The following is a 26,634-nucleotide window of genomic DNA, read 5'->3' on the forward strand; positions in this document are numbered from 1 at the left end:
AAACTGCTTAGAGCACACTATAGGTAGAGGAAAGAACAAGAGAAAGAGCTGAAAATAAAAATTATAGCATAAAATAACACAGATAAGGTGTGTATAAACTGAGTAAAGCATTTCTGTCTAAGTATATCAATTAAATATTACATGAAAGTCAAAACTATTTATAAGGATATTGATTCATTAAAACAACAATCATTAAGGGTCATTTTTCATCATTATTCTGGTCACTGCAGCCATATGGGAAGCTGAGACCTTGAAAACAGAGTATATTATCACTGCAGTCGTATTCTTGTCTATATTACTTTGACTAAGCAGCTATGTATGTATGTGATTACTTTTTAGATTTAATCCTTATAGTCAAACTATGAGCAGATGCACAGCTCCTAAAAAGGCCTAGTTGAATGTCTCCTGGGGAGGGCAGGGGGGATGACACCAGTATGCTATTGATAAATTAGACTGCATCAATTAGCAGCTTGGAACACTGAAAAAACCTGCAAATATCTGAGAATAAAAGGTGAGTTTTGAATTATACATGTTAAAGATTAGCAAATAAACCCAGGTAATCACTATTCCATTAAAGAAAACTATCATCCACATTTGAAGGAAAGAATTACTGTATCTCTGTGACATACACATGAAAATATGTAACTGGATTCAGGAACTTGGGTTACAGGAGAAGTGTTACATGTTAATTCCTCCTGAGAGATTTGGTGTAGTTAGGAGCAGCTGTTTCATTAAAAAAAAGCATTTTGGAAATTAAGGAAAAAAACCTCATATAAAAAGTATTTGTAGCAATTTAGCAACCTAATAAGAAACCTAACAGTTAAAAAAAAAAAAAAGCTGGTTTTGAAATGCAAAAATAATTTGTAAAGAGAGATATTTTAAATAATCTTCTGTGTTTTCTCCCTGAAAAGCTGTTATTTCTAATTACACAAAGAAAAAAACAATAAAAACAACCTACTCTTATCTTGAAAGGAACTAAAAAGAGAAAGTTAAAAAACGCCATTCAGATTCATTTTTTCTACTTGTTATTGTAGATGATGTTTTGCAAAATGTTTACCAGTTAAAATAGAAAAAAAAAAAATTTGTATATTATAAGAAGCTTTAAACATCTGTTCTGTTTGTATTATCCAGCCCAGCTCATCAAATACCTGTAATTTGTTGGTAAACACTTCATTTCAGGGAAAGGTATATTAGCACAAACTATTAATCTGAAAATTTTTAACAATAAATAGATGTTCTTTTATATTGTAGCCTTGATCAATTATATATAAAAAAAAGGGAAAATATTAAATAAATTATTAATTAGAAATTAGTCACCAAGTTCTAAGAGTAGGGAGCCTATATATATGTTAATGGCTGGTTTATAAATATATTAAAACTTTGAAAATGTCTCTGGAAACCCTTGAAATTAAAATATGAGTTTATATATCTTACAAATTAATGGGAAGCTTTAACCCTCATAATTGGAGACACTTGTTTTAGGATTACTTACCTATGTGTATGCTTCCCTTTTAAAATACTCTTAATTCCAGTATATTTCTTTCTGGAAATTACCATTGGCTAAATTATCCTGTTAAAAAAAATTGAGATAAAGAGCAAGACACACAAAAGTTCATTTCTGCATTCTTTTATATCAATGACATTTAAATATGTCATTTGGAAAATGGGATAGAAGATCTAGACTGGGAATGGTATTTACACTGAATTTCAGACTATATATTAAATATTCTAGAATGGTCTTAAACCAAACCTAGAGAGGAAAACTTCACCATTAATCTGCTGTACAAATATGCATTTTCAATTTAATCTTCCTCAAACATCAGATTAAAATTTATAAAAGTTCATTAGTAGCCAACAAATTCTTAGACTGAAAAATTGTTGCTGTGTGACCTCTGTGGTGTGACTACTGATCAGGACTTTTAGGTGAGAGCAAATAGAAAAACTATATAATTGTATATATGTAAACATATACACATATTTATGTACATCCATACACACACAGGCATGTGTGTGTATACATATAAATGCACACAGTTTCTCAAGCCTTTCTTCCCAGCAAACTACTACTCAGCTGAGGGGAAAAAAAAGCAGACTTAACAGCAGGTTATATGGTCAGTACCGACTGCCTGCTGGAAGAAGTGCACAGTGGGACCAAATAATACTAAATACGACAGGAATCAACAAAAATATTCAAGCCAAAGAAAGAAAAATCATAGATTACATAAGTAAAACATTAAATGTAAGCCAATTTAAAAATTATTTTATATTGGAAGAGTTCACACCACAAATATAATATCTAGAAATTTTAAATGACAATACAGTCCTGTCCACATGAACTATGACTTAATATTAATACATGTTTTTTCTCTTTGTATTCTTGGAGAATTTATTTTCTTTCCATAGACCAAAACCACTCAGTAGAAAAACCATTCACCTCCATATGTGACAAAACACATAATTCTCTTTATGGATCTCTCTACTGAAAGAGAAAATAGTGTGCTGTTCCTGAATTCAAGTTGTAATTTTTTTTTTTTTTTTAAAGTTTTTTTCTCTCTACTTGTGTTTTATCAGATGTTTTTATTTTAGAATTTCATGGAATTCCAAAGGACATACACAGATTTTTAAAAAAGTCATTAAATTCTTTCTTTTTCACTTGGAGGCCAGGGACTCGAGATTTTCTTGGAACTATTACAATTATAGGATTGCCATTAACATGATTTTCATATGAGAACATCAGTTTACAGTGTGAAGCCTGCTCATCCCATCTTTAAAACAAATGTATTGAAACATTTCTGTACAGTTGAGTTTGCACTGAATTTTAGAGATGAATAACTTTGAAAATACTGTTTTTCTTGAAGTGTATAAAGATGAAGTAATTTTGAAAGAGTGCACTAGTTGAAAAATGGAGTATTTATGCTATGAGGGTAAAAAAATACAATAAAATCCTTGTAGATTCTCCTGCCATTCTCTTCTCCACCTTCGTGAATGAGGATCCATGTCATCTTAACTAAGGACCCCACCAGAAAATCAGAATGCTCAGCGAGCACAGGCCGTTGGTGTGTGTTTATGTAAGTATATACATGAAAGATTTCTCCAGAATGGAAATATTTCTGGAAATGCTTAAAGCATTAAGCTTTAGGCTGCCCACTGAGAACATTCCTTTTGGAAAGTAAGGATCCTGACAATAACTGCGTATATGGCTCCACAGCTGTGTCTCACAATGGCAGCTCTGGCTTGGACACTTACCTCTTCCCCTAGCAGCAGCCTTGACTGCTCCTTCTTGTACCTCTCTGCAGTGCCTCGCCACTGTGGGGGAGCCATGCAGAGATGGTCTTGTTCCCCTCTCACCTTTCTTCACAAGGGGAAGAAATTAAAAGGGATGTTCAGAGAGAAGGAACTTGTTTTTCTGATGTGTGCAAAAGATACATGGAAACATACCCAGAAACTGCACACCCAAAAGTACACAGAAATTCCCTTCCATGCTCAAATTTTTAGCTCAGGTTGACTTAGTATCTGAGAAGTTAATCAATTCCAAAGACAGAAGTACAAACAAGAGCAAGTTTAGCATGGAGTTTCTTTTGCAATTGGCAAGAGTCTTGAAATTAATTAATCTGGTTAATGAACAGAACTGCAATTATCTACTGTTGCTCCTTCTGTATCACAGTTGGTATTTCAAAAAACACAAAATAAGTTATTCATACAGAAGAAAATGGAGAGGTGTTGTGGTTTAACCTCAACTGACAACTAAGCCCCACACAGCCACTTGCTTACTCCCCTCGGTGGGATGAGGGAGAGAATCGGAAGGGTAAAAGTGAGAAAATTTGTGGGCTGAGATAAAGACAGTTTACTAGATAAAACAAAAGCCGCAAGCACAAGCAAAGCAAAACAAGGAATTCACTCACCACTCCCCATGAGCAGGCAGGGGCTCAGCCACCCCCAGGACAGCTGGGCTCCATCACATGTAGCGGTGACTTGGGAAGGCCAACACCATCACTCCAAACATCCCTACCTTCCTCTTTCTACTCTCAGCTTTACATGCTGAGCATGATGTCTATATTATGGGATATCCCTTAGGTCATCTGGAGTCAGCTGTCCTGGCTGTGTCCCCTCCCAACTCTTTGTGCACCCCCCAGCCTCCTTGCTGGGGGCTGGGGTGAGAAGCAGAAAAGGCCTTGGTGCTGTACAAGCACTGCTCAGCAATAGCTAAAACATCTCCATGTTATCTACACTGTTTCCAGCACAAATCCAGAACATAACCCCATACCAGCTTCTGTTAAGAAAATTATCTCTTTCCCAGCCAAAACCAGCACAGGAAGGTCCAATGCCTCCAACCCAACTAGGGTTACTATGCAAAACTTAAAAAAAAAAATTACAGAGTTTAGATTTCTGTTTCAGATGATGTTAGTAAGTCTGTATTTCATGTGTGGATGTCAATATAGTCCTAGTATATTAGCAAGATCATTAATTATGGAACAGCACAGTAATATAGAATTTAAAATAATTTTTATATGTTAACAGACATGAAAGAAATTCACAATACTTTCTTCAACAAAAATAGGAGTACAGAAGCAAAACAAAAACTGCCTGAGAAAAAAAATGAAGACTAATTACAACTCTTACAGTTACCACTCATGATATTAGCAGTACTTGATTAGTCCTAAAAAGAATGGGTATGATTTGATGGAGTATCAGCTCCCACCACCTTACACTCTCCATTAAATAAACAAACAGTAATTTTGTAACCAGCTCATCATTTACTATCACACCATAATATGTGTGAATCTCACAATACTGAAGCTTTGGTTCAGCAGCTGACCTCAATTCAGCAAGGAATATAAATCTAAATGTAATAAATGTGGATGATTATCCTGAACTATCAGTCAATGTTTGATTTGTAAGCTGATTCAGAGACTAGTATTAACTATTGCATGCTGATGTATAACTCTGAAAATCTCAGGGTCATACTGTTGATTCAATCACCTTTCAAAATATCCTTATATTCAGGTTCACTGTCTCGTTCTGAAAGCTTCCTAAGTCAGCATCAGCATGTGGGTATGCCTGTTACAAAAATATTTTAGTAAATGAGAGAGAAGGGTCAGTCAGTTCAATTTAAAAACAGCAGTAATAATGGTTACAGTCCTCAAATTCAGACAGGAACATTCTTCTTCACATCTAAGCCAAATAAATATAATTTTGTCATTACTTGTGAAATTCCACAGGCTCTGTGTTTACCTGATCATAGACCACATCTCAGGGGGTGTCTGGGCTGCCCTTGTCCTGAGCGGGGCTGAGCTGGGGTCACCAGTTGCCCCGTGGCCAAGTGCCCATTGCCCAGCCTGTCTGAGCTCCAGCTCTGCCAGTGCCCCAGGGGAAGGGGCTGACAGCCCCAGGCAGTCCCTGCCCCACAAATGGCCCTGGGGGTGCAAGGGGGCTGTGGGGCAGCTTTCACCCTTCTCTGGGAGCAGAGGAAAGGGAGCAGGTGGGGATGGGAGAACATGTAAAAAGAAACCCAAGTGTACACTAGCACTGAGGAGGAAAGGACCATGAATATCACATTCACCCTGGTGAAGACACTGATGAGTGGCTGTGACAACACCCTTGCTTAGGGAAGGATCAAATACTTGACTATCAGGCCCAGAAGGTTATTGCATGGACAAGCATAACACCAAAAAATGTTACCTTGTTCAACAATTTTAATGGCATTATTATTAATGAGGTTTTGCAGTAACAATTTGGACAGTGTTTGTGTTGCCGGACTGGTTACAACTGTCATATTGTGATTAGGTCTTATCATTTTTCGTTAGTTTAATAAGTTCTTGGTTCTCTCTCTCTTGCATAGTGTATCCTTTCATGACTATAATAATAATTTATAACTGTGTACACCTTGGTTTATGTTATTGAACTATAGTGCAATAGCTCAGATGAACTGCATGTCTCATTGTGTTAGCTTCTGTGCATAGACATCAGAAGAGCTGGAAGTTCAAAGTTTCAATCTTATTAGATATGATAAGCAAGGGACAGGATAAGATATTAAGAAAACAAACAACTGTGTTGTATTTAGTAAACAGAAGAAAGAAGAGATTAAATTATCCTCTTTATAGCAAAAAAAAAAAAAATAATAAAGGCAATAAAATAGAAGTAAATGTTCTAAGTCCTTATCCAGAGTTATGTCTGTGTTTTCACCTCCAGTCTCACATTAGTGAAAAATTATAAAATGATTCAGATCGCTTGTGTTTTAACATCATAGAGTTATAGAGTCAACTTGTGACTTGCTGAGAAACTAGTTTGATGCTTTCTCTCCTGTATCTTTTAATCCTTATTAAATACAAGATAATATTGACTGGCCTTTTCAAATATAAGGTCAGTTTAAGAAATCTGTGCTTCATCACCATCATAACTAGCTTTTCAGCTATGAAAAACTTGAATTACATTCTCTGCAGCAGAGAAAGAGAAGGACCAAATTAGGTATAAAATTTTGTGGTAGAGGAGCAGAAGGCCTCTATTAACACATGCAAAAGCATGACCCTTTTGAGGCAGTCAGCTGGATCTAAATTTACTTGGGTGGGACTGTATCAGCACACACCAGCTGCTTGATCATCTGGTTAGAGCACAAAACAGACCCCTCTACACTGCACACCTAGGTGTCCTGTCAGGGGCTGAAATCACAAATAAGGATGGAGGAAAGCTTTGCCTTGAGACAGGCTAAGAACAAACACCTGGGACACAGGGTTCACAGCACTCCAGCTTTAAATGTACACAGTATAAAGAGTAACTTGCATCTGAAACACCCAGCATATTGGGAAGCAGCTCTCTCAGTTTCAGCCCATGTTATACTGATCAGTGCAGTCCTTTCAGAGGCTGGGTCTTTCCCCCTCAGAGGTGTTATCACAGGACAGCATGAAGCTATTAACAACCACCTTCCCTGCAATGTGAGTGAGTACAAAGATCTTACCTTGGTATTCTTCAGCATTCCTGCTACAGCTGTGCTGAAGAAATGGGTGAGAAGGGAAGGATTTCCTGTTGATTACCTTGCAGCCAGTGGGTTCAGACAGAGCTGGACATGGTCAGCTGTGCTCCTAAATAAACCCAAGGGTCAGTGAGAGCAGATGGGGCACTCCCACTCTGTATCTAGGGTCCTTTTATTCATACAAAGAGGGATGGATCTAATGGCTGTGGCATCTCATCATCCTCTCCTCACCAACAAAGGAAATCACACACCAAATGAACATACCCTGACATGGGCTACTGTTGGATCACAGAAGAGTTTATTTTCTGACTGAAAAGGCTAGAGGGGGAAAAAAAAAAAAAAAAAGAAAAAAAAACCCACACAAACAAAAACAAACAAACAAAAAAAAACCCACAAAACAAAACAAAAAACCCCAACACAAAACCAACCTAAAACTTCTTTCTTATGGAACTTCTTTCTTTCCAGCAGCTGACTATCCAGCTTTTCCTTCTGCCTTTCCTTCTCCCTTTTTTAGTTCCTGTTTCATCTTTTACATAACATAGTGTGCATGTAACAGAAATTGTTTTGTATCTCTAACTACCATTTTGTATACATTGCATTTCTATCTAAGTAATTGGGAATGTCATTAGGATAATAACTAACTAGGCAGTGAAAACTCTTCTCCTTCTATTCAGCCCCCCAATGATGCTGCACAAGTGGAGGACGTTGATTATCTTTAACAAAAATTAAAAAAAAACACTATAGTGAACATTAAAAAGCTAAATGGATTCAAATTCACATACTATGTTAACTCTTTTATACTAGTAACTTTATTTCAGCTTATCAAATATAACACACCTAGCTCAAAATACATGTACTTAAAAATCTTAGGGCAAGATCTACCTGCACTGAGAGGTAGACCTAATTATAAGCCATAAATTAATATAAAGCACCAACTGTGGGGCATAAAACACTTCATCTTCTGCACGCAGCTCTGTTCCTATCAGTGAGAGAGGAACCTGAGAGAGATTGAAGTATGAGGAATGGTTTATACTTGTATAAAGATCTACAGATCTACTGAAGCGTGAGACGTAAGAGAAAACGTGTATGATAAATAAGTATTAATAGTGAACACTTTCCATTATCCTTTTCATACTTGTGGAATAAAACATAACAAAGAAAACTGACTTCCAGACTCCATAAATGTGGATTGAGTTTGGTACCATCAGAAAAGTGAAGCTTTGATAAAATTACTACTAATCACTGAATGCGCTGAAACAATTTACTTCCCTCCACTCTCAGTGGATTCCACAGCATATCCAACATAGTCTTTCTAACTTTGGTTTTAATTGCAGGTGGTAAAATCTGTGGTGGCTATTTAACAATGCTAGGGACTGACTTAATTCACTTATGTCATTTTGGGACTTATAACAACCTATCTGGGATTTCACATATTCCTATTTTCATTCTCATGCAACAGTGGAAACCTTAGCACAGATGGTTCATCTTTATAATACTGTAATTGAATGTGTATTATCTCAGATGTTTTGGCAGTTCTGGATGGTCTGAGGAGGTTGGCTGGCAAAAGAAGTCAAGCTGGAACCATATTGTGATGAAAAGGAAGCAATTACAATGTTATTTTCTGAAATATTTTGTAGCAAGTGATGAATCTATCTTAATTCATGTGCAAGTACATATTTTTCTCACTGAAGAAAATAAACTGTTAAGACAAAACCCCAAAACAAACAATCTGTGTCTATCTGTCTGTATATAACAAGCTGAAAACCTTTGCTTTGGGAAAATGCTGTCTCTTCATACTATGACAGAGTAACATGTAGTGGAACATAAAAATACAGAAGAGAAGCTGTACCTAGAGGTTATGTGTAAGTGGTCTACATCCATCCCAACTCAGATCTAATAAAGCCTTAAATTATATGCTATTGTATTTTAAGCCTAACCAAAACAACATATGAAATCAGATCTACGGTATGTCTTCACTTACAAGCCAAAATTTCTTTTAAATGCAATTATCATTCCTTGAAGTTCTAAATGCAGCATGATGTGATGGCAGCTTGTGTACTAGTGTAGTAGCACAAAGGTAGTAAGGAGAAGAGACTGTAACTGTTATTGCCATTTTCTGCTATATTCTAGTATATTCCTGATTAGCACATGCTAGCAACCACCCATGAGACTGATAATCTCTTGTTAACAGTCTCCTAGTAAGAGGCAAATAAGCAGTGATCAATTTGGCTAAAAGTTGACACAGGACAGAAATTAATTTTATGTCAGTTGGAACTAATTTTTAGAAAGTATTTTGTTTTACTAAATACACTGGATTTTTTCTAAACACCATTGGCTACAAGGAGGCAGCAACTTCCATTACTATCTTAAATGTATTACCTACTGCGATGCTTTCAGGATATTGGGAGATATTCACAGTCCATTTTGCTCCCAGAAAATCAGTCTGATTTGAACTCACTTGAAGTGATATGATTGAGGTTTAACAAAAGAAAGTGTGCAAATTATCAAAGGCCCACAAATTAGTTATTTTTTAAAGAGACCTTTTATTTTACAGTAGTAAAGAGATTTTTAAGACACACATATTACATAGTCATTCTGTAAGCAGATCTAGCAAGAGCCAAGCAAAAAGAAATCAATTTAGAAATAAATCAACCCTATTCCAATAGAAAAGTTTGTTCCTATAGAAATGGCAAGTCAAATTAAATCGTTTAACCCCTTTATTATGGCTTTCTGCAGTCACTGTAGTAGCCCACTGTATACTAGAGGCCTAATACATATTATTAGAGAAACCTCAAAATAGCGCTCAGCTAGCTCACATGGTCACTGCTGACTAGCCACAATACACACAGTTCCACCTAGCTAAAATTAGTTGCCAATAGAGGGAGTGTGAGAGACTTCACCTACTTTATCACAGCGAGGCACTGTTTCTGTACCCTTAGACACCCTGTATAAATACTTATTGTAGTCTTAAAATGCTTCCATAAAAATTAAAATCTAGTAAACATTTACAAAGCCTGACAGCCCACCATCATGTCCTCTCCCAGTCCACCTAAGAGGGCACATCTGTCTGAGGCAGCAGTTGCTAAGAAAATTCCAAGTACCACCAAAATCTAATGATGCATATGCTCTGTTGTTCAGCACACTACTATGCTCAGCCTGCTTGTTCAGCTAAATGACTGAAGTAAAACATACAAATTCAAACACAACCTGTCTGCCTGACACATTTTTGAAGTCAAAGCCATGGAGCTGCTACAACCACAAGTATGGTAAGAACTGGAAGTCATGCAATAGGGTCATGAACAGATAGATCCATGAATCATCCAAGGCACCAAGAAAGTGCCTGTGCACAGAGAGAGGAAGAAAGAATCAATAGTATGCTTCTCATATTTGTATTTTTTACTATTTGACAGAGAAAAAACTTACAATAGTAGAATAAATATTCAATTACATAAATTGAGCTTAATCCACCTCTAAAGCTACTCAAAATATCCATAAAAAGATGAAGGGAATATAAGTTATCTGAACTCTGAAAAAATTTCACCTCAGGTGGGCTTTGCAGCACACCTAGATGCTACATGGTTGTTGGTAAACTTAGTGAAATAGAGGTTGAGAGGAAGGAACTTAATTGCTAGCAGAAAAAAGAAAATGTCTCATTGACAGTTTTGCGTTCAGTACTATAAGAATAGGCCCACATTATCCACATCAGAAACCCAAAGGAATATTTGGGAAAAAAAATCCAAACAAACAAAATCTGAAACAATCAAAAAACCCACCAAAACCAAAGAACTCCACTATCATCACGTGAGCCTGCTCAGCAGCTAAACGCCTCACAGTTGCTCACCCACCCTCCCCCCACTTGGCAATGGGGAGGGAATCGGAGGGGCAAAGAGAGACTCGCGGGTTGAGATAAAAACAGCTTAATAACAGTAACAGAATAATACACTGACAGCAGTATCAACAGGTGATGTACAATACAGTTGCCCAACACCCACCTGCTCCCAGCTGGCAATCCCAAACACAAAGGCACCACAGCCACACTCCCAGAAGTAGCAGCCCCTCCCACCCCACTCCTGCCTTTATATAGTGAGCACAATGTCACATGACATGGGATATCGGCCAATCGGGGCCCAGCCCTCCAGCTGCGCTCCCCCCGCCCCCGCACACAGGTGAGGGCACTAGGACCTGGGGAGCCCCTGGGGTCTCAGGGTGCTGCAGCTCCTCCCGCTGCCAAACCAACAGGAACTCTAGTCCAGCCCCAACCAGGACATCCACAAACAGCTTGGTTTACAACAATTATCAGTTATATCTTTCACTGGCTTCACTGTTAATTAGGGCTGAAGAATGGAAAAGGTAAGAACACAGGGTTTACCCTCCTTACCTTCTTTTCTAAAATCTGTTTTTAATGAATCATGTTGCAGGCCCATCAGTTTTCACCAGCATACCAAGGTTAGACAGGACCAGGACTTCACTGAGATTTTGAGACAGCTACCATCAATGTGTGCACCCAAGAAGGCCATAACAGCTAAGCAGGAAATACAGCCGTTGTCTGCAAGCCTTCTGTTCCCACTCAAAATTAGTAATAGTGATAAGATACATCCAGCAACAGATGAAGAATTAGGGTAAACTTCTTCTAATCACTAACTGGGGTTATCAGTGAAAAGTATCAGATCAGGAAGTCTACACACCCTCCAAAAATAAAAATTTACACAGACATCTGTCCCTCTTCCCCCACCTCTCCCAGCACCATAGCACACCAAGTTAAGGTTTCCTATGGTATCCATCTAACATTTCACTCTCCTCCAAATCAGCATGATAGATCTCTTTCTCTATCACTTGTTTTAGATTGTTTAAAAAAACCCCTATTTTCTAACAGCAAATTACTTTTTTTTTGGTTTCATTTAAACTTCTATTCTTATTTATCTCACTATCCTTCTAATACATCTTTTGCCTAACTCTACATTATTTTACTAAAGTCTTTCTGCTATTTCCCTCATTCTTCCAACTCCTCTTCAGAAAAAAAAAAAAAAAAAAATTAAAAATTATTAAATCCCCAGTGCAGACTTCCTATTGATTTATTACATCAGCTTTCCCTCCTTCACTTCTTCTTTTCTGAGGCTTTTTGTGACTGTAATTCTCTTTCCACACCACCTCAGCCTGCTCAGGGCTTTTATATACTCCAGCATACAAGCTCCAGTATCCAAACAACAAAGCTTGTTGTTTAACAAAAAGCTTGCCCTTAACAGTGCCTCTGCCAATAACTCATTTATTTAGAAACAAGAGAGAAAGCTATAACAACACCTGATCATGCTTACCTATGGCAAAGGGTGAAGTTGCAAGTACCAGACATTTGCATAATGGTCATTCCTCACCTGCATTTGTTTAGCCCCTTTGAAGTTATAGTGCTGCCCTCAAAAAGGCCTAGTAAGAAAAAAAAAATCCTAGAAAATGTTAATTCTGCTATTATAGATAACGATACTCCTAAAAACTATGTTTTTGGGAAATACTACTGATAAATTAGTCTTTCCTTTGTTGTCTGTTATATATTACTTAATTATTTCTAAGGTAATTTGGGTAGTCTGGTATAGGAAAGAATTTGTCTCCACTTTCTGGACGATAAGCTAATTCATGGTTGCCCTTTCACATAGATGTAACTAGCAGTACTTCAGAGCAATATGTTTCAATAGACAGCATAATCTGTCAAGACAGGATAGGTTTCTGAATCTAAACACAGACATTCAGTTTCTCATAATTTGATAAAGAATTCAGAATTATTTGTGGTAAAGTTAACAACATCACGATTATTGATAATAAGTTTGCTCTGTCTAGCTTGCCACTGAAACATCATACAGAGTATGCATCCGCTGCTGTTTTGCCAATTGAAGGGGTTAACACAAAGGACACAGACACTAAACTAAAGAAATAGGCTTATTTTACTTTAGTTTAAAGCAGCAGAAAGAATAAGCAAGGTAATGCACCTAGACATTACTACATAAAGCTAGATATAGTGATTAAGAAAGATCCATCACCAATTGCCCTCATACTTTACCATCATCCAGACCCGTGCATCAGCTGGGGAGCCCCGTCACAGCGAAGGGTCGGAGAGCCTTTCCCGGCAGCTGGGAAGTCCTACGCAGTGAGTCCACTCGTAGGTGAGGTCTCCGTCTGTGCTGTGAGAGGGCCCAGCTTTTACACAGTTTAACAAACAAGTCTATACAAAATGCACGGGAGATATCTGGTAGATTGACATGCCTCACTCAGACGTGTACAGATCTGGCCAGGATCTGGGCATGTCTGAGGAGTTTCTGTTTTTCTTTACATTTGGGATTTATAGTTACTTCCTGTTGTTTACTTATAGTTTTCAGGGATTGTTCCCAGGGTTGCATTTCAGGCTGATGAGATGCTGGTTGCTTCATGCTGCTGCTAAGATGCTGGTTGCTGGTCGGGCTGTTCACTTAGAAGTCAACTTTGGTTTGAAGCCTATTGTTTGGGCCTTTTTTGTTTCAGCTCTCCAGGATTTGGCTGTTGCCCTCATGGTCAGACAGTGGTAACAACTCAAGTACTAAACGTGTAATCAGTAATACTTGTATTGCAAGAACTGAATGCTCTGATATGTTAAAACACAAGCCTACTAACACTTCATGAAGCAGCAGCAAAAAGATTTCTCTGCCACAAAACCCAACAAATCCCACTTCTAATATAAGGTTTAAATCTTGCAAACAGTTCATGCTTGTCCTTATATTTATTGCAAGTAGTCTTACTGAAATCAGTAAGATAAATGGGTCCATAAATCTTTAGCACAAAACAGACAAGGAGAAGAAAAGAAACATTACTCTCTCCTAGCAATTGATTTGCTCAATCCAAGCAACCAGCACCCAAAACGGAAATTGGATCCTCTGACCCCTAATCCAGTGCTTCAGCCTTTCTCTCTGTCAGTCTTCTGCTCTCCCACTGAAGACAAATTAGGAACTACAAGGATCTTATCTCCCAAGGATCTCATACAAAATACAACAAAATCAATCTGCAAAGAGTACAATTAGTCTACTTGTAGCACTACATATTTCTCAGCTGAGAAACATGCTTAACTTGAATTGCCTGAATGAACAACATCTTATTACTTTAACATGTTGGCAATGGACGCTTACCCAATTCCCATTTCCAAACCCTTATTTTTCCTTCTAAACCTTTAACTGCAGTTACATATAACATGGGAATATACAAACCTCTGATGTTTCTGTGAATTTTCTCTCTGACTCTCCAGGCCCTAGGAGCCCTGATTGTCCCTGTCCACACCTGGAGCTCCCACAACTCTGCCCGTGTCAGCCACCCAGTGCCATCAGCCCCTGCACCAGCAGCACCTGAAGTGGGCCTGTCCCCATCTCAGCTGCACTCACAGACCAGGTTAATCTTGACTTCCTGGCTTGACTTTGGCCCTGCACCACCACTATGGGCTTGCTGAGGCTGGGGCTGCCCCAGCTGCCCCCCTCCCCTCCCCCCCCAGCCACCCTGCTCCCAAGCTGCGTGTGGTGGGAGAGACCCTGGATGCCAAACCCTCCCAGAACCCACATGGGTCCCCCAGAACCCTGGTGCCAGGGAGCTGCCAGCCCTCCTGACACCTTGACACTTGCTATCTTTTAATAGCATCAGTGAAACTGAATGCTAACTTTTAGTTGTTTTGGCCTTTTTTGTAATTTTTTTCTATTTTTTTTTTTTTTTTACTTAGTGGAGTTGGTAGTAAATTCATCAGTAATCGACAGAGTAGCTTCACTTACTTTTATGCCTCTACAATATTGCTTCCCTCTCACGCCCATATCCAGCACCTAAAGAGTGGTATCTTCAGAAATCCTGGACTGATGCTGGAATCAAACTCAAAGAAAATAATCAAACATTTTCCTTGGTCACATATGCAGCAAGTTCAGGTCCCCATCCTTCAGCATAAGACAAAACCATGGACCCTTCAGATGGCCACAGCCATGGCAAAAGATCCTTCATCTTAAGGAGTTTATGTTGCCTTGGTGAAGAATACAAGTGACAGTGTACATGGCAGTTGTATTATAGCTGTATATTTTATCATCAGATTATGCAAGTGGTGTTTATTTGTTTTCCTTTACTCACAGAAGGAAAAATATTTTACAGAGTAAATGCCTTTAATTTTTCAAAAGATATTACTTTCTACTGAATATATGCTTTACAGAGAGAAGGATAGAACAAAATGCTGCAGCTGGGCCTGTCATGAATACCAAGAAGGGCAGAACCATTACTCTAGTGAAACAATTAACACTTGTATCCCGTTAGGGAATGACCTTATTATAAAACTGGTCTATAATAAAAATCTTTGCATAGGAAACCTCTAATATACAACACTACTTTCATTCTGCCCTTCTTATCACACAGAAGTTTGAATTTCATTGCAAGCACCCTGTCAATTAAACTTGCAGTACACTGTGCAAGCAGTCACTGAATTCTCCAAATTCTTTTATTTTTGAAGACATCTGTAGCACACAAATCCATTTGAAAGTAATTATTTAAAAAAACGTAATGTTTATTTTTGTATTGCTTTGGAAAGTGTCATAGCAGTACATGCCACCTTCTTATGTTTTGTGGTTAAAGACGATTTAGTCCTTTGAATACAAGTAAACAGATACTTTTCCCCCCGATCTGTGTTAAAAATAAGTGCTGAAGTAAAATTCGTTCATCGTGTCATGGACTAAGACAATGAAACTCCTTCTTTAGTTTGAAAATAGTAAGATATAATTTCCCCCTCATAAATTTAATCCTAAAAGATGGCATTTACTTAGTAGAAAAAGCTTTTCAATTAAAAACCTTTTTGTTCACCTTATCATCAGAGTGCCTGAATGAATTCTAGAAATTTGTTGCCTGACCTGTTATTTTTTTCTAATAGGTGTTTAATAAATCATCAATGAAGTTTTACCTATATCCCCAAACAAGCATTTTCCACATAGGAATGTGCTTACAAATATAGTTTATCAGGATCTCCTAGGGCTCAAATAAAATAGTTATCTTTTGCCAAGGATGTGAAGGGTGACACATTTTTTCCATTTTGTTTATTTTTCTGATGCAGTGTTATCCATGTCTAATTTACCAATGACATGGGTAAATAAATTGTTCTTGTCAAGGTGCCTGAATATACTTTAAAATAATTTTTCATGTATTTTGAGCAACATGTCTGAAATATATCAGAGCATGATATATAGTGGCAAGGCTGATTTTTAAAAAGTTGAGTCTGTTTCTGAAGATGTCATACATTATCTCTGCATTATAGTAATTTGGAATAGTTGTACTTAGTGCTCACCTGTAAAGGAGGACCTATCTTGCAGCCAGTGCACTAAACTGATTGACTCTTGAGATATCTGTACTAAATTTATGCACCATTTGATGAAGTGTGGCTTTTTCTGACCAAGATACATGACAATATGAAAAACTTCCAGTGGCGCACTGATGCTAAGGGAACACTGAACCAGTTTCCTCAGGCTCAGGTTTTCAATACAAGGATACCTTTTGCTAATTGTTGATGCTGCCACTGACATTTAGGGAAGCACATGCCTAAGATGTCTGCAGGGTCTGAACTTAAGGATCTGTGGAAGGAAGGAGATACAGCTGTGAAGACTTTGTTGGGCAAAACCTTATTTTTTTCCTATGTACAGCCCCTCCCCTCTTTGGCTGGTGTGGTCTGTTAGAGCTTAGGGGCACTCAGGGAGCTGATGCTTAGGCATGAATAGACAATACAGCAAGTTTCTGTGGGAATTCAGTCTCTTTGGAGGCTTCATTTTATTGGTGGTAAAACAGAGATCATAGATGTTCCTCTGCCATTTCAGGGAAGAGATGTATTTTCTGGGATGTGCTTCAGCCATCCTCCATCTCAGTGGAATACAAACCAGCGCTGCAGTGAAAGCCCATTTCATTGTAGACTGTGCCTGATCCATTATCACCAGTTCCTGACGGTGCTAACACAGTTACAAGACTTTTAGAAGGCTCAAAGTTTGGCAAAACAAGCTAGCTTTTGCTGATAATATCTTTTGCTGGCATATATTAAATACCTTTAAAATGTTCCACTCTTTTTCTTTGGAACAAAAAGATTATCTTTCAACACTAATATTTAGGGAGCTGATCATAATGGGCCTCAAACTCAGCTGGAGACTCAGGATGCTACAATAGTAGTTTTTAATAGCAGTGATGTATTTTGACAGAAAAGAGAATAATAAATTGTAGGGCTGATTGAGCATTATTCAGTACTACTATAATGGGGGAAAAATAATTGATACGTTTCTTTTTGGCAATAAGACTCCTAATGAATCAGACATCTTGACAGAAAGACACTTAGCAAAAATAAATGTAACTACAACACTTCATTAAAGTAAAAGTATCTTTACTATTAATATACAAATGGTGAAGAGTGACAAATAATTGATATACTTTAAGCCATACTTTCAATGTCTTTCATAAATACAAAACCAGCATCTGTGATATTACTTCTTTTTACAGTATAGAGATATATATATATACAGAGCATTTCATAGGGACATAAGATTTTGAAACAATAAACAAACTAGTTCCAGTGGTAGCTAACTTATGAATATATAATTCAGGTGGTATATATCGCAAGTGGGCTGTTGACAACATGTAGAATAACAAAAACAATATATGGTATGCTTTAGCTTATACTGTACACAGCATACAAATACATACCGAGTGCTCATTGTAGCAGGAAAGCTATTTTTAAAAAAACCCCTTTGTCTAAGTAGTTCAGAATTCTAAGTGAGAACTCTACACCACGAACAACAAAATTCTCTTCCTGGGGGGTCTGACTGATTTATATATTTGTCACTGATCTATAGAGACTCTGAGGGTTTGCTTTTCCTTCTCCCAACTCTGCATTTTAGGTTTAAAAATGTAGCTTCCTTACATGGTAGAGTTAAAGGATACAGCAAAGTTGATGTTTCCCCTCCTCTGGTTTTCATAGCCAGCATTACCCTGCCCTTTGGCAATGCCCTCCAGCAGCCTCTCTTGTTTCAGTAGCTCCCCATTTCCCTTGTCTCTGCTAACCAGAGAGGTTCCTGGTATTCCATCCCTCTCTCGGCTCACTCTTTGGTACCTGTTCTCTCTGGTAGTGGCTTTCCTGAATTCTGTCGGCACTGCATCTGGTCATCTCGCCCCCTCCCAATCTCACCTGTGGCTTAAAAGCTGCCAATACAAATTTGGCAATAAATATTTATTTAATTTATCTGGGATAAAAATGGCCAATATTCAAGTTTGAAAGTCAAACATCATGAGGGTCACAATGCTTGTTAAAAGGAAAGATAGACTGGTAAACTCTGATATCTCAGAACCTGATCCAAAGCCAAATTTTAATGGAAAGGCTTCTTTTTGGCTTAGGTTCAAATAAAATGATGTAAGAACACATTTATATGTGCAGTGGAAATACTGAAGATCACTTAAACCTTAGTGAGTGGTTTCCCCCCACCACTACAGAACTGCTGTCAGGTGAATTGGGTACTCCAGGAAATTATATGAAAAAGTCTGAAAAAGGGTGTGGATCATTTTTAAAAAATATTTATTTTACCTTGGTAGCTTTGCATTGATCAGCACAAGTATCTGAAGTTAAACAAAGGGATTTAAGAAGAAACATTATTTCTTAGAATGTTTTCATCTACTACTAAAGAAATATTGCAATCACAATTAATTATTTAGTGGGACATTTTATTTCCTTTATTTCTGTGTGTATAGTAATGTATGGGATAAAACTGTGATCAGATATTTTTATCAAAGCTTCCTGATCAGTACATACTCCTGATAGAAAAACCTCCTCTATGCATAATGTTAGCAGGAGCCTGGCAGGACATTCAAGTTCCACTTACACATAGAAGTCTGATTCACAAAAGCAACTCGATCAGCTGAGGACATGCAGAGCCTCGCTGAGATGGATGGATGGATGGATGAAATTCAGGCCCCACTGGAGTCAATCTGTGTCTTAATGCCCAGTGAGACCTGGATTCTACTGTGGCCCTTCTTGCTGCGCTCTCAGCGCCCTTCTACAGATCAACTCGTAATAGGGGTCTTGAGTTTTTTCAATAAATGGCCTTTTTGGAGGCCCTGTAATCAGGAGTGAATGTCACCCAACAGACACAACAATTACTCTACAAGGATATTACTTCCTATGACAGCTTACACAGAGATGGTGAGGCCACAAATGACTGCAAAACAAATATCCACTGCAGTTTTACTCCAGAGGTAAAATGGTGAGAATATGCTCCACATCATCTTCTTGATTTGATAAAAGATTTTAATGTTTTAGGTCTAAGTGCCTAAATAGAACTAAGGAGACCTTCTATCTGACTCTTCAACTTGATAAATTGGTCAAAACATGTCAACACAGCCCCCATGTGCTCCATCTACTTGAATCTTTTCAGCAGTAATATAACCCTCTATGACCCTCACTAGAATTGTGATCTCAATAGATCTTTGCAAATTTTGTGTTTAAAATATTTATCACTTGATAATACTATCTCCAGTTTACTTTGGATGAGTATTTGAGCATATTTGAGCAGAAAAGTATGTCATGGTAAAGCTTTCAAATATTTTAAACAGGCTTTGTAGACAAATTATTGAAGATTTTTCTTTAATAAAGCAGAGTGGCATGCTATCAAAAGGCACAAATACATTTCCATTATCTGGTCTAGGAAACAGAAAAATGGCATGATTATTATACTACAGTTTGATGATTGGCACTTAAATAAATAATCAAAGTAATTACCATCATAAAAAGAAAGCCATTGTTTTTGATGAACATCAATGCAGAGGCTGAAGACAGAAGGTGGAATTTACTATGCCAGGGACTGTTGTCAAACAGCCTTTGTAGATGACTGTCACTGTGTAACGACGTTGTATAAATCTATGATGAGATAGAAAGTAGGCCCAATCTTGCAAGCTCTCCTATGAAAGTACATCTATCTTCCTGCTCACATCAACCCCACTAATGTCAGTGGGGTGCAATATGAGGGGTGGATTCAGCCACACAAAATTTCTTGCAAGACTGAGGCCTAAATAAATTAATATTTGTCACATTAGGCATTAGCATCACTAGAATAGTAAATATTTCTGCAACCACAAAAAAAATCTTAAAATTGAAAAAGCAAATAACCAAACAAAACCAGAAAAAATTCTCCAGAGTACATATGTATACCAAATTGTAAAACATTAATTAAAACTTTTGCTCCTATTGTGGTAAATCAGAATACAAGTCTAATAAGAAAATAATAACAAGAAGCTCTAAGTCATTTTACTTAATTTCACTCCTTATTTTTGTTGAAGAGAGATTGTCACTGCCACATTCTGTATCATTAATAATTTCAGTGGCTCCCTCCCACCCTCGTCCCTGGAATATGTTAGTGTAACAATTCAGATTACTTTTACAAATAGTTATATTTTGTCAACTCTTCTGACATTTCATACTAACACTTAAAATTACTTTTAGACAGTAAAAGTGACATTTATACAGATACCTGTTTTTTTTTCTTTTTAGTCTAGAATAGGAAAAGAAAATAAAGAAATGATGTTATTCCAGTTCTACACATATCTTACAAATTACTCTTCTCTGTCCCTCATTTGGAAATATTTGCAAGTATCAGTTTTTTTTAAGCATTCTTTTATAGTTATAGTTTGGCTTTCTCCTGCACAGCACAGAGTCAAAGCACTAGAGATAACCTATTCATCCACAGACCAAAAAGTATGCTTGGAACAGTCCATCACTAATTGAAAACTTTAATTCTTAGCCCTCACATAGCCTAACTGGCAAGAGACTTAACAGCAGGAAGCAAATAAATACTGGAAATACCTTTTGATTTGTAATCCAATACAGTGGGAAATGCTTTTGCTTCCACTATTAAAATAATTTTGCAATATTTTACTTCTAAAGAGTAGCACAGGTATATTAATAATAAATGTACTGACAAGACCTCTTAAATTCTCTAATCCTTTCACATTGTAATTAGAGGCCATATTAGGGAAAACAAACAAACAAACAAACAAAACAAAACAAAACCAAATAAACAGAAAAAACCCCAATATATAGATGTTAGGCCATGAAGCTTTTTTGTCTAAGTCTCGATAAGATGTACTAAAAGTTGAAATGCATCTACAGTTGAACCTAGACACTGTTAGCTCTGCCCACATTGTATAGGAACCTTGTGCAAATGATCATGCTGGCTTCAGAAAAAGCACTTTTTGCCTAGTGAAGCTCAACTTATGTGAATATGCATGGCACCACCTAACTTTCTGATGGCAGGTAGAAGATGAAAGGATGTTTCCTGCCTTCATCCTCATCCTGGTAAAAATACTGCGTGAGATGGTGTGGGCTGCAGATGTTCAATACACACCAACCACATTATTCTCAACTGCTGGAATTTTTCAGGTCTCTTCCTTGCATTTTGATAGAGGCAGGACGCCCAGGTGCAAATACATACTTTGTAGAAAGAATATATATTCAGAGATAAATGAGACAACTGGTTTCTTACTTATACATTAGGGGGCAGTCCTGCTCACTGTGTACTTATTTAGAAAGAAACAGGACAGAAATTTAATAGACAAGCAGCTATTTGGTAGTACTGCCTGCTCAGTATGTGTGAGCAACAGTGAGAGGTCACAAAACAATGTCTTCATCTTTCCTTCACCCAGTAGTAAGTTAGCACCCAAAGAAACTTTGCAGTAGTTTTAAATTATTCTCTTTCATTACTTTCATCCCACATTTCTATTTCCTCTTACTCATTCTTTTTATTTTGGTACTGGTTTTATGGGAATTTAGCCTCTTATTCTAGCCACAGCAGTGGTATGCCTCAGTCCTCAACTACTTGGTTCATTGTAGGTATTTCCCAAAGTGAGGAAAAGTTGTAAAAAAACCCCATAAAATTACCTTGGTTTAAAAAATATGAAAGATCTATGAATTAAGTATATCCTCCTCAGTTCTCTCAAATGCACTAAGGCTTGGGTCAACAAGAAGGTTAACCTGCCATTTTCCTCAAATTTAAGGACACTCCTTTACATTTCACTTTCAGCTTTACTGCACAGAAGTCAACCACTTTGCCATGACTACAAAATATCAGCTAAGGGTTGATGACATTCTGTGGGAAACTGGGAAATGTAAGGACTTCAAATATGAGCAAAATTCAGGTATTGTATGGAGGGGACATAATTTGCTGAGTAAAGCTACACTTAAAACTCAGGTAAGACTTAGATGTGGAAAACCCACAAGGTTCTCTACAGTTTCCTTCTGACAAGTATTTTTCAATTTAGTTTTCTATATGGTTTATATACTTCTTCCAAAGCAAGACTTTGAAGAGTTTAGTAGGTGTGGATACGCTATGAAGGAATGCAAACAAAATATATTGCTCCAATTACTGGCACCATTAAATCAATGATAATAAATATGAAAAAATTTTGCATCAAATAAATCAGTGGTGCATGTTAACCAAAATAATAAAAATTATTATCTTAAGGAATGCTCAACAGGAAAAGCATATCTGGTCTAATACAAGATGCTATTAATCAATAATTTAAAATTGTTCCTACAGTTTAGCCAAAGTCCTCCTTTCCGCCTTTTTTTTTTTTTTTTTTTTTTTGTGTTAAGACAAAGGGTAAAAAATCATAAAGGAACAAGTGCTAATTTAATGAGGCCAACTTTTAATATTTCATGTACTGATTTGAGGAGAAAATATATCTATCTACTACACTAAAATACAGTTTTACCCCTTGACTAAATGGTTAAAACTAAAAGGAGAATGAATACTGTGTATGTATAATTATGTTGGGACAAATAATTTGAGCTTGTGTTTATCATAACATTTCACCTGAAGGTAAGATTATGCACAAAAAAGAGGGCTTTTTTTCACACTTTTGCTGCATTTTAGTTCACAAGCAACCTCCAAAAATTTAATACAGAAATCCTGAAGTACTAAAAATGCTGGAACCTTTCAGAGTCACACTCATGTAGTTAGGATAAGGCTAATATTTAGCCAATCTTATTTAAATCTGTACACCATGGCCATCAACCTTTTATTTTACCAAAGAACCCAGGTGAAACTGCAGGTGGGGCTGGCTCTATGTTAAAGAGTGTCTTTTTATTTTTCCTTGCTTCAAGTGATAAGCACAGCTGGAGTGACTACTGAGTGCCTGCCAGCCAGTGCTAGCTAAGGTCTTAAATGTTATATTGAGACTGTTTTGTTGGATTTTTTTGTTTTTTTTTGAAGGCAACCTAAACTTTTGTTTTATTATGAATGGAAACAAATACGGTAGTATATGGCACTATATATGTAGCTTGCACTCTAAGATCTGGAGAGACCTGATGTGTTGCTTGTGGTTAGGGGTGCTTTGTAACTATTCTTCTAAATAGACATACTTTGTCATATAATAAATTACAGTTCTTACTTTGCAGATTTTTCAAATTTATACCATGGGACTTGGTGTCAGCAAAACTACATACTAAAACCATTAACAAAAAAATAAAAAGGAACTGACAGAAACTGTTCCATCATATGTACACATGTACTAACTATTCCAAGCTTAAGTTTACCAAGAAATTAAGGTCAGCTGTAAAATTTTGGTCACGGGGTTACTTCAATCTAAATGCATTATCCAGACAGCTGTGGTTTATCTTATTATGCTTTGCTATCATCTTCTTTTGACTGGATGATGTCATTAGCAACTTTGATTTCTATGGTTTCTGGATTTAAAGCTTCTTTCCCATTTTCCTCCTTTAGTGGCAGCTTCCTATTGGAAGAAAAGAGGAATCATGGTAACACATAAATAACACATAAGCAGGAATATAGAGTCTACAATGTATGTACTGCTTATACAGTTCACAGTGATTCTAAAAACATATTTTATTAAAAAGAATGCAAAATTATTTTATGATGATCACTGAGGTTCTTTGCTTTTAAATAAATTTATATTAACTCTTTCCATTGCTATAAAGCCACAAAAAGCTAAATGGCACATGATAAGAACATTGCTGCTGTCCAAAATGCAGTTTCTTCAATAAGACAAAAGAAACAACAGAATGCCAAATAACTTGACCCATGACAGTACAGAGGTATGTGTTCCCTAGGATACTGTGAAATACTTACAGTCAAGCTTTTTGCTGATTCTATATCACATTCTTCTTTTATTTCTAAATGTAAAATCAATTGTATACAAAAGAAGACATCTACCATTATAGGTTATGCCAAGACACAGGAAAGAAATTCTTACAGCACAAGGAGGTAATGAAAGTTATTTTATTATTTAGAAACTTCTACAGTTTATTTCTGCTAGATCACACAATCTAGCTCCATTAGTAACTTATGGCTTTTATGATTAATTTAGTGAAAACTCTGAAGAGTTTTATAATCCTTAATTAAAAGGGCAAAAGAGTCCCCACTCTTATTTTACAGGGAGGACAATACACTGATTTCATTCAGAAAGGTCTTGAAAATCATTGATTCCCTACTTCCAGTAGTTAGGTGTCAAAAGAATATAGCTGTCAAAAATATGTATGGTTTATTTAGATGTTCCTGTAATAATGTCTTCTGGACATAATAGCTGTTAATCGTGATTCTAGTTTGGGTTTGCTTTCTGTTTTTGAACTAGGGAATAGTATGCATATTCCTTTTTTATTCATAATAACTATTAAATGTTTCAGTAAACTTCCACTGTGATTGTTTTGATGTCCTAAAGAGCAATATACCGTTCAAAACCTGTATGAAGAATCCCTTAGGAATGTCATGTAATAACAGTATTTAATAACAACAAATAAAACAAAGCAATACTCAAATTCCCAGTCTTATGAAATTCAGGCTATCTGAAATGAAGTAAGAAAGATGCTGTTTATCAAGAGGTTAAACAATGAGCACAATCTATATCTGAGAGAAATCAAAGAGAAGACGAATTTGTTCTATTACAGTAAAATTTGTGGGATATATATCAGCTGTCTGGCTCTTAGCACAGAGGGAGGTTTCTAGTAATTGTCTGTTTACATGGCACACCCAAAAGAAACAGATTTCAGCCCATGTGATGCCTGAAAGAATGGAAATAGCAGAATTAATATAAATCTTTTTAAAAGAGGATAAAACACTGGGGTGGAAGAAGTGCAGCTGATGAGATGCATTTTAGGTAAGCAGGCACCTGTGTTAAAGGCCTGGTAATGCAAAACATTTAAACTAGTATTAAAAAAAAAACTAATTTAATCTAGTTTTATATAAAGGCAGAGTAATTTCTCAAAAGATGGTTCTGAAAGGGAGAAAATACTTAGTCAAAGTAAAAAGTGGGCAACTGTCAATATACTGCATAGAAATTTAAATAAATTGGGTTTGGAGAAGTGGATTAAGAGCATGTTACAAATAATTTCAAATTATTTGAAGTAGGAAGATATGCTAGAATCCTGTTGAAGGATACTAGGTATTACTGAAATCCATGTTCATGCAACCAGTGTGATAAAATTAGCCTTGCTTTCAGTGCAAGGCAAAAAGAAAAAAGGCCTACAAACAAATAAAATGTTTTGCAAATTCTCCTCATCAAAAAGTCCATCCACCATTCTTTGACCTTAACGTCTTTAAAATCTTGTGGGTTTTTTTGGATATGATGTGAAGTTATCAGTTCAGTTATCGTTAGATATTATCCTTTTTGACTATGTCAACATTTTTGTTATTCTGGAATTTTCCTATTTGTTTCAAGTATTAATTCATCTTTAATCTCTATTAACAGATTCAATCATTTTCCTCTTTTAATTAACTAAATCAAGTTTAAATGTTCTAATTACAACACTTTTCCTACACCTAATTTTTCTTTAGCTATATCTATTTCAAATAATTTTATATTTTTCAGCTGGGCAGACTAATCCTTTTCAAACCTTAAAGCATTTCATAATAAAAGCTTTTTTAAAAAAAAAAAAAAAAATACTAGAGAACTTTAAAAGGTTATTTTGCTTTCATCAGATGCTGGCTGCTTTCGATCATTAATAATATCGACTTCCTCTAGCACTACATGTGGCCTAACTGCAATAGTCTGCTGATATTGCCCATACAAGACTTTAACTAGAATATTTACTTTCATATTTTATAGGAAAATGGCTCCTATCTACTGTTATACTAGAATTCATCAAGCTTCATTAACACTAAGAAAATCTCAGCCAGTACTAGAAACACAATAACGTCAGACTTGGAATGTAATTATAGTACCACATTGTATGTGTTATTTTAGTCATATTACAGATACGTAATATGAAATGCATAGCTTAAATTTATTTCCTGACAGCATTATTAAAACTTGTTGACTTGCAGGTAAAAATGCTTTCTGCTCATCTGTCACACATGGAACACAAACCTGGCTTTGACAAGAAAATATTACTGTAAGAGGAAGTAATCTCTTTATTAATTATTTCCCATAGATGCTTAAATTGCATCTAACGTTTTGAATATAATTTGGTATTGTTCAAAATAATTCACCTAATTATTCAAAATATTTAATCTAACTTAAACTGAAGGTTTATCTTGTATACCTTTAAGACAGTCATAATTAGTCAGAATGAATCCCATCTTGTATGAATGTTGCCTGCCTGGAATGACCTTGAAACTTTTCCTTCCTGCAAGCTAAACTCTTCCCTCTAAGATCCCCACTGCTCATCC

General features: G+C 36.5%; 1 protein-coding gene across 1 annotated transcript in view; it reads right to left on the reverse strand.

The window, feature by feature from the left end:
* Positions 1–17,334: 17,334 nt before the first annotated feature.
* The window catches only part of NCAM2 (neural cell adhesion molecule 2), a 311,529-nt gene continuing 302,229 nt past the window's right edge, over positions 17,335–26,634 (reverse strand). The window contains exon 18 of the mRNA XM_032988334.2: positions 17,335–23,743. Coding sequence (XP_032844225.1) covers positions 23,632–23,743 — 112 coding nt within the window. The 3' untranslated portion in view covers positions 17,335–23,631. The remainder of the gene's footprint in view (positions 23,744–26,634) is intronic.

This window comes from Tyto alba, unplaced genomic scaffold, assembly GCF_018691265.1.
Source record: "Tyto alba isolate M040663 unplaced genomic scaffold, T.alba_DEE_v4.0 Super-Scaffold_14, whole genome shotgun sequence".
NCBI lineage: Eukaryota > Metazoa > Chordata > Aves > Strigiformes > Tytonidae > Tyto > Tyto alba.